This window comes from Pectinophora gossypiella, unplaced genomic scaffold (assembly GCF_024362695.1).
Source record: "Pectinophora gossypiella unplaced genomic scaffold, ilPecGoss1.1 Pgos_51, whole genome shotgun sequence".
In the NCBI taxonomy this organism is placed as follows: Eukaryota; Metazoa; Arthropoda; class Insecta; order Lepidoptera; family Gelechiidae; genus Pectinophora; species Pectinophora gossypiella.
Window position 1 is genome coordinate 94,463 of NW_026063261.1, and position 9,727 is coordinate 104,189.

The following is a 9,727-nucleotide window of genomic DNA, read 5'->3' on the forward strand; positions in this document are numbered from 1 at the left end:
TTTCGAAGAGTGTGTTATACAGCCAAACAGATGCATATTAGTAGTAAAATAAAGACCGCGGATAATAAAATAAAGGCAGTTTGGCAAGTAATAAATAGTGAAACAAAGGCTTCTAAACCGCGTGAATTAGAATACAATATAGAATCGGGCACTGGGTTAGTAAAACAAGATAAAGATGTAGCTGAAGTTTTTGATAAATTCTTCACGAACATCCCTGTAAAAACTACAGAATCTCTCAGGTCCTCTCCTGTTCAAGCTGATATATTATTAAAAAGTAATGTTACTGCTTGCACTGAATTATTTGATTTTAAACGCGTTGATCCGAGTAGTATTGTTAAAGTATTCAAACAGCTGAAACTTAAAACCTCGAAAGATTTATGGGGATTGTCTGTCAAATTGATGAGCTCTGTTATTGATATCTTAGCACCATATCTAGCTTACATTTTTAATATGAGTGTTGAAAATGGCACTTTTCCAAATTTAATGAAAATCAGTAAAGTTATACCTCTTTTTAAATCGGGCACAAAATCAGACCCCACGAATTATAGACCGGTTTCTATTCTACCAGTACTTAGTAAAATTTTCGAGAAAATTATTCTCGACCAACTGCTATGTCATTTTAATTTAAATAACTTACTCCACAGCCAGCAGTTTGGTTTTACTAAGGGTCGGTCTACAACAGACGCGAGTGTGACATTTGTTCGACACATTTTCGATGCTTGGGAGAAGTCGCAGAATGCCGTAGGAGTATTCTGTGACTTGTCTAAGGCGTTCGACTGCGTGGATCACGAGACCTTGCTTCTACTATGGATTAAATAATGGAGCTCTCAGTTTGTCTTGTCTACTTCAGCTACTTCCACAGCATAATGTCTTACGGTATTTTGCTGTGGGGTCGAGCCGCTGATGTAGAAACTATTTTCATCATTCAAAAAAGAGCAGTTCGCGCTATTTATAAGCTGCGTTGTCGGGACTCTTTGAGGGAGCTGTTTAAAGAAATAAATATACTGACGGTCGCAAGTCAATATATATATGAAAACATTATGTATGTACGTAAAAAGTTATCTTTCCTTCCGAGAAACTGTGAAAGGCATACTTACAATACAAGAAATAAACATAAAATTGCTATTCAAAATTCTAGATTAAGTAAATTAAATTCATCTTTTTTGGGGTTATGTATACGTTTTTACAATAAAATACCAGATAATATTTTAAATTTGTCAGAAAATAAATTTAAAGCTCACGTGAAGCTTACTTTATGTAAAAAAGCTTATTATAAGATTAATGACTACCTAAATGATAAAAATGTCTGGTATTGAATGTGTTCCTCTAGTTATTAAATAACTTGTAATGTATATCCTCATTGGTTTTTAAAAGATGTGTTGCTGTTGCAGTTTCTTGTCATTTCTTCTCCTCAGCCATAACACCTTGCGAAATGACGTAAATTCAAAAATGTTACATTGACCTTCAACAAGTTTATCCATGATAATTACGTTGAATAAATGATTCTGATTTCTGACTCACACGGCGGAATTATTGTGCCAGGTGGATAAGTGGTGGAGGACTACCTACTACATCGGAAAACATTGAAAAGTGAGCCCGTTCCTACTTATTTACCCGTAATTCTTGTCAAAGTCCTACCCGTTTCAATCCGTGTCGATAGTGTCGATAAGAACCGTTTATTTACTAAAATATTTCGAAGTGCTTATATTCTATCATTACGTATTTTGCGAAGTCAAATACTTATACCTACCTACCCTTTCGATTATTCTATTTGCTAGCGGTGCATTACATTGCCTTTATTATATGCCTACGCAGTTTGGCATAGAATTATTTACATATAAGCGGCAAAATTGCACAATTCCGTTACATTGCTACAATTAATGCACAACCACCTATACATCTTATGATTGCATATACATATAATTAAGAACCGGTAAAATTTCCACTTCACATACATTTGCTACGTACCTACCTGTCAACGTTTGCATTTTACTGCTAGTCATTTTATGACACTTATGCGCATACCTACTACGTTGCACAACCATGCTCATTTTTTCTACATAACCATTGTTAGATATTAAATCGCTTCCCGATCTTTCGATCGGGTATGTAATTCCAGCCTAACCCATTACTTACGAACTTCGCACCTTCATCGGCCCGCTGCTTGCGCTTGCTTCTACTGCTTGGCACCTACCTACCTAGCTACGTGTAGCCACGGCGCCGGCTGCGGAACTGGTTTGATATCGTCACTGCACTGGACAGCGCGATTTACAATCGCGCTATCGAGGTTTGGCTGAATAATAGTTTATTGGTGGTGGATTGTGTCGCGAATATTTTTATAATTTTAAACTTTGATTCTTTATTGTTGCAAGCTCAGACTTTTTATAATGGACAACAAAGATCCATTTAAAGTGTTAATTCGCCAAAGAGCCAATTTTAAAACACGTTTAACATGTTTTAAGAAATATATGGATCCGTTGCTTGCGTCATCAACGGGAGTAAATGAATTGCAATTGAATGAAATGTCTATGCGAATCAATAGATTAGAAGTAGCATTTTCGTCTTTTGACCTAGCTCAGTCACAAATTGAAGAGTCGGAGGAATGCACGGAAGAGCATATATTGGAACGCGAAACTATTGAAAACCAATATTATCATTTAATGTCTCAAGCTAATTTACTAATAACGAAAAACAGTAAAAATGAAAAACAATCTGAGCATTCCTGCCATTCAAAAACTTGTGATCAAGGACGTAATTTAAATAATGTTAAATTACCTACTATTAAACTCCAGCCGTTTGATGGAAATCATAACAGGTGGCTGGAATTTCGGGATACGTTCCAGTCTCTAATTCACTCCAATGACTCCGTTGATGACGTAACCAAGTTCCATTACTTGCGTTCATGTTTGGAGGGTGCAGCCCTTACTATTATTAAATCATTATCGGTATCATCTACAAATTATCAAATTGCGTGGGATTTGCTCTGCGAGAGATACGATAATAAAAGACTTCTCATAAATCATCATCTAAAGGCTCTTTTTTCAATCGAACCGCTTACTAAGGAATCTGATCGAGCCTTACGATACTTAATCGATACAGTTACAAAAAATTTACGTGCTCTGGAGGCAATTGATGAACCGACCGTTGATACAATTATTATTTACATGATGTCAGCAAAGTTAGATGCCAACACAGCTAAAAAATGGGAAGAACACCGTAATACGTTGAACATATTCCCCACTCTTGATGAATTTTTCGAATTTCTGCGAAATCGTGCCGATGTTTTACAAAGCGTTTATTCTCAAAGATCAGATCGTCGGCCGTCTACTAACCTTACGCAGATGACAAATCATTCTCATAATCACGGAAATTTGAATACTAAATTTAAAGCCTTTAACATTTCTACTACTGCTACTACAAATACATATTCAGCAGAAGGTAGAAGATGCGCGCTCTGCAATCATGATCACTTTTTATATGAATGCCCTAAGTTTAAGGGTATGTCAGTTGAGGAGCGCTATCACTATGTACTTCAATTAAACGTTTGCGAAAACTGTCTCCGTTTCGGCCATCCCGCTCGCACTTGTCGGTTTGGCTACTGTCGGATTTGCAAAAAGAAGCACAATACTTTACTTCACCGGCGAAGTCTACAGGATACTACTAATGTAACGGCCATGCCTTCGACTACTACTGCTGCTACCAACGTTTCCGAGGGTGGTCGCACCTCTCCTGCTATAGAATCTTCGCCGGGCCCCGCGTCGGAAGACGATAGCTTCATGTCAATGTCAGCTGTTGCATCGAACCAGGTACTACTGTCTACCGCACTGGTTCGTGTAACTACCAAAGGTTCAAGTAAAAATCAACCAATTATACTGCGCGCCCTCTTAGATAGTGGGAGTCAATCGTCGTTTTTAACAGAGGCCGCTAAAAGGAAGATAGGGGCGAAGGCCTCTGCATATTCTTCTCCACGTTCAGTAACTGGTATAAACAACATACCAATACAAATCTCGGAAAGATGTGATATTGAAATTCAATCAACTACTAAACCTTTTAAGGCTAAATTAAATTGTTTGATAATTCCGAAGATTGCTGATCACTTACCAAATACTACTATAAATACTAACCTTGATATCCCAAAATGCCTTGGTCTTGCCGATCCTAATTTTTCATGTCCGTCTGAGGTCGATCTTCTCCTTGGAGCGGATATATTTTGGAATATAATCGAATCAGGTAAAATACCCTTAGGACCAAATAAACCAATCTTACTAGATTCTACACTGGGTTGGATTGTTACGGGACCGATTGGTGATGTAAATTTAAACCAACAAATTAATTGCAATTTTACTCACGAAATAAGACAAGATTTAGCAAAATTTTGGGAACTAGATTCATTTGATAGTCCAAGAAGGTTGTACTCAGCGGAGGAACAATTTTGTGAAAACTATTTTCAAAATACTACTCGTGACAAATCTGGAAAATTTATTGTTCAAATGTGTTGGGTTGATGGTGTTTCTTGCACGAATTACAGTGTATTTCGGAAATTAAACCACTTGTTATCACGTTGCGTTGTTTTATTTACGAGAGCTTGTCACAGAATTGTCATAGACAAAAAATATTTTTTACTTTTTAATTTGATATAATACTAAGGTAAGGTAGGGTATGTTTGTCGGTATGAATTTAATTTTACTTTATTTATTTATTTTTACATATTAGCTTTAAGCAAGAACATACCGCCCCCCAAAAACGAAGTTTTTAGACAATGATATACAATGAATTATGTTTGTTAAACAAGACTAACATTCTTACAAAAGTGTGCTAAACAATACTAATTATACAACTTACATTTATTTATCTTTACATTTTACAATTATTATTTGAGATCAAGTTATTTTTATAAAGTTATACAAGCTACTAGATACTATTGGTACTATTTATGAAACAATTTACATGAGTTTACAAATTAAATTTGAATTATGTTTACAAACGTTTTTAAAGTTACTAGAAATTGAAACATTTTACATTAATTTCTATGAATGATTAATCATTTTTTACTTAAACATTTAAACATAAGTTTCAAAATAAAATTTTAACTTACATTACAAAACAAATTTCTAACTCCAAATTACACTTAGTTATTTTTAACTAACAGTGAGTACTGAATACAAATTGAAAACAATATTTGAATAAGGAACACAATTTATAAAAACAATGAATGAATATAAACTAATTATTAATAGGTAGTTCACAAAGTTTAGAAATGGATTTAAATTCTTTATAGTACTCTTCTTATCAATAGGTATTCCAATTCTCAAATTAATTATTTCTTGCTTGAACTCACTATCTTGAACTATTTTTATACAACATTCTAATGCTTCATTTAATTCTTGTGGTGTTATTGCTTTATTTTCTTCGCTAATGTTTATTCTTTTAAATTTCAAGAATCTTCTACAATAAAGAATTGTTTTTGTCAAATCCAGTAAGGTATCAAAGTCTTCAAATTTGGTAAGTATTGTTTTTTCTTTCTCTTCTTTAGTTTTTAAGTTTACATTAATATTTTTTCTTTTTTCCAGGTCTACATCGGTGTCTTCGAGTTGGTGCATTTCTACATTTCCTTGTTTTAGCCATTCTGGCCCTTGCCACCATAGCTTTTCTTTCTTCAAATCCTTCAGTAACATTCCACGAGAGGCTATGTCAGCGGGGTTGTCGTGAGATTGTACATGAAACCATTTTTCCCCAATGTTGTCTAGGATAGTAACTACTCGATTCCTTACAAATGTTTGCCATCTTCCAGGATCTCCTTTCAACCAGGACAGGACTATCGTGGAGTCAGTCCAAGCGAAAATTTGTGAGGTAGGTATGCGAGTTGCTTCACTGATTTGGTTCAAAAGTTTCGATAGAAGAACGGCTCCACATAACTCTAACCTTGGTAGAGACACGGGCTTTATAGGTGCTACACGACATCTGGCTGCTATTAGCTGAGTTTTGTATACACCATTCTCATCTATTACTCTCAAGTATGCAGCTGCTCCATATGCTTTCATAGAAGCATCGCAGAAACCATGTATTGTTGCTTCAGGTAAGTTGTCTTTTGTTGTTTGTTACCATCTATCTATTTTTATTACTTTCAGGTCTTCAATATTTTGTCGTATTTCTAACCATTCTTTTTCTATTTCAGGTTCTACTTTCTCATCCCAGGTCACTTTCTTCAACCATAATTTTTGCAGGAGCAATTTTGCAGGTAGTATTCCAGGAGCAAGCCATCCTAGTGGATCAAAATAATGTTGCATTTCAGCTAGGATACTTCTTTTTGTGATTATCTTCTGTGGCTGTGGTAAGTTCATGTTATATTGGAGGACATCTTCACCTAAGTTCCAGGATAAACCTAGTGTTCTGACTGTGCCACCAAGATTCATATCCATCTTTATATGAGTGCTTATTTCTTCAGGACTAAATTCTTTTAAAAATTGTGCATTGTTACAAGACCATTTTTGTAATTTGAAACCTCCTTTCTTTAAAATGGTTGTAATGTCTCTTGCTACTTGTAACGCTTCTTCTACAGTATCTTGTCCAGATATCAAGTCGTCCATAAAGAAATCTCTTTGTATTATGTTCTTAGCTTCAGGATGTTCTTCGCTTTCATCTTCTGCTACTTGTTGCAGGGTTCTTACCGCGAGATATGGAGCGGAAGCGGTCCCAAATGTTACTCTCAACAGTCTATAATCTTTTGTTTGTTCTTCAGGGTCATCACGCCATAATATTCTTTGATAGTCTGTATCTTCTTTCGTGACAAGAATTTGTCGGTACATCTTCTCTACATCGGACACAAATGCAATTTTTCTTAAACGCCATCTCATGACTATGCTTCTCATATCTTCTTGTAGTTGAGGTCCAACTAACATTTCATCATTGAGACAGATGTTGTTTATGTCTGGTGAAGAGGCATTGAAGACAACACGGACCTTCGTCGTGTCACTTGCTTCTCGCACGACTGCGTGATGTGGTAGGTAAACAGATGGTTTTTCTATTTCCTCTTTCGGTACTAGCTCCATGTGATTCAGTTCTATGTATTCTTTCATGACTTTGTTGTATTCTGTTTGCAACTCTTTATTCCTTTCTAGTCGTTTCTCCATTTGATTTAGTCTTTTCATTGCTATTTCTCTTGTTTTCCCTTCTGTACTTTTCGGTGGTTCTGTTCTAAAAGGTAGTTTCACGATGTATCTTCCTTCTTGATTCCTTCTTACTGTTTCTTGATATATTGTTTGACATGTTTCTTCTTCTTTTGTGTATTTGTTTCTATCATCAGCCTCTGCTTCCCATAGTTTGTATAGAATGTCGTCGAAATCTATCTGGTGATGCATTACCATAATTGGTTCATTTGAAGTGTCACTCTGTATATTACCAAAAAGTATCCATCCAAGGCTTGTCTCTTGTACGCATGGTGAGCCAGGAGGACCTCTGATGATATTGTTCTTCAATATTTGAGCATATACTTCTACACCTAGCAGGACATCTACTCGACCAGGTTGATTGAAGGTCGGGTCGGCCAAAGTGAGCGTTTGAATATGTGGCCAGGCGTGCGGTAAGTTCACCAATGATTTGGATGGTAGCTGTGAACATAAATGTGTAGGCATGACATAAGCTTTTAGAGTGAGTTGGAATTCTTCTTCATATTGTGACAACAATTGTATTTCTACTACATGATGTATTGCTGTCTGTGTAGATCCCACTCCAGATACTGTTCCACTTGTTGGTTTCTTCTTAATCTTCAAAAGTTGTGTGGCTCTTTCACTTATAAAGTTTGCTTGTGACCCTTGGTCTATTAGTGCCCGCAATATCAATGTTTGTCCATTCTTATCCTTCACAGGTATCAATGCTGTAGCTAACAGTGCAGTGGACTTCTTCATTGCCATATATGATTGAATTGCAGGTGATGAATTGTTCTCTTCAATAGGGTCTTCTACTACTTCTCCTTCGATTTGACTGTGATGAGTTTGCGTATTGTCTGACTGATTTGTATTCTTATTTTGATGTAGCAACGAGTGGTGACGTCTATTGCATACTCTACATGAAACTCGTAGTCTACATTTGTTTGCAGGATGCCCAGGGATCAGACAATTGTAGCATAAGCTTTTGTTCTTGGCAAACTCGCTCCTTTCCATAGGACTTAGCTTGGTGAATTCTGGACAATGACACAACGTGTGATTTCCGTTACAGCTGATACAGGTTCTCTCCGAGGTTGCAGATGACACATGGAATGATTTTACAGGTGCTTTGTTCTCTCTTGTGCTCGACATAATGGGCGTGACTAATTCAAGTGTGCGGAATTTTGCCTCTAAAAAGTTCTTCAATTGGTCCCAGGTAGGTAACTCATCTTTATTTGTAGTATATGCAAAATCTTCCCATGCTTTGTGTGTGTTTTCATCCAATTTCTGTACTACTATATAGATTATTACTGGATCCCACTTGTCTATACATATTTTTAGATTTTCTAAGTTGTTTAAGCACTCTGTCGTTGTATCTAATAGGTTTTTTATCCAATTTGCAGTAGGTGTTGTAATCTTTTTCTGTCCAAATAGTCGTTTTAACACAGAATTGATTATCAATCTTTTGTTTCCATACCTTTGTTGTAATATTTCCCATGCATTCTCATAGTTGGCTTCCGTTACAGGAATGTGTCTCAGTAGGACCTCAGCTTCGCCACCCACACTTGTCTTCAAATAGTGTAATTTTTGTACTTTAGAAAGTGAAGTGTTGTTATGAACTAGTGATGTAAATAAGTCATTGAAAGTTGTCCATTCTTCATAGCGGCCTAAAAATGTAGGAAGTTGAATACTTGGCAGATTGACACGTGGCACTGATGTGAATTCGGGCTCTACAGATGGGTTTTTTACTTTAGTTTCCAGCATGTCTCTTAAATCACCTGATAATGTTAAATACAGTTCTTCATATTGATAATAGTCATCATTCACAAAATAGGTTATATTTGCCCTTTTTTCCTTTGATGTACATTTGATTAGGGATTGATGTAGTGATTTGAAAGCTTGCCAGTCTTCTTCAATGGATTTAATTCGAACTTCTATGTAACCTTTCGTCAGTCTTTGCTTCGGACATTTTTTCAAATTAACTTGCGTTTTCACTAACATTTCCGCTTTTTCTTCTAACATTGCTAATATTTCTTCACTAGTATAACTCATTTTTGTAGTTTATTTCTTCCAATTGTCGTAAATATTGTTATTTCACTTTCGTAAACAAATTTTTCATAACCTCACTTTTAGTGCCGGGCGCGTGTTCTGTATTTCTTTTGTAATCCGTTTTGTTCGTACAAACTGATTGTATACTTCTTCATAATCCGGTTCGATATCGACCATATGTTGGGTTGATGGTGTTTCTTGCACGAATTACAGTGTATTTCGGAAATTAAACCACTTGTTATCACGTTGCGTTGTTTTATTTACGAGAGCTTGTCACAGAATTGTCATAGACAAAAAATATTTTTTACTTTTTAATTTGATATAATACTAAGGTAAGGTAGGGTATGTTTGTCGGTATGAATTTAATTTTACTTTATTTATTTATTTTTACATATTAGCTTTAAGCAAGAACAAAATGCCTTTACGTGAGTCACCCGACGCTCTCGGTGACTCGTTTTTTCAAGCAAAAAGGCGATTTGAAAATTTAGAAAGGCGTTTCACTAAAACACCAATGCTACAAGAACTTTATAGTGAAT

General features: G+C 35.8%; 1 protein-coding gene across 1 annotated transcript; it reads right to left on the bottom strand.

The window, feature by feature from the left end:
- Positions 1–6,098: 6,098 nt before the first annotated feature.
- LOC126381421 (uncharacterized) lies at positions 6,099–7,904 on the bottom strand. Its single transcript, XM_050030892.1, has one exon. The coding sequence runs from the start codon at positions 7,902–7,904 to the stop codon at positions 6,099–6,101; it is 1,806 nt and encodes a 601-aa protein (XP_049886849.1).
- Between the last annotated feature and the right edge of the window lie 1,823 nt (positions 7,905–9,727).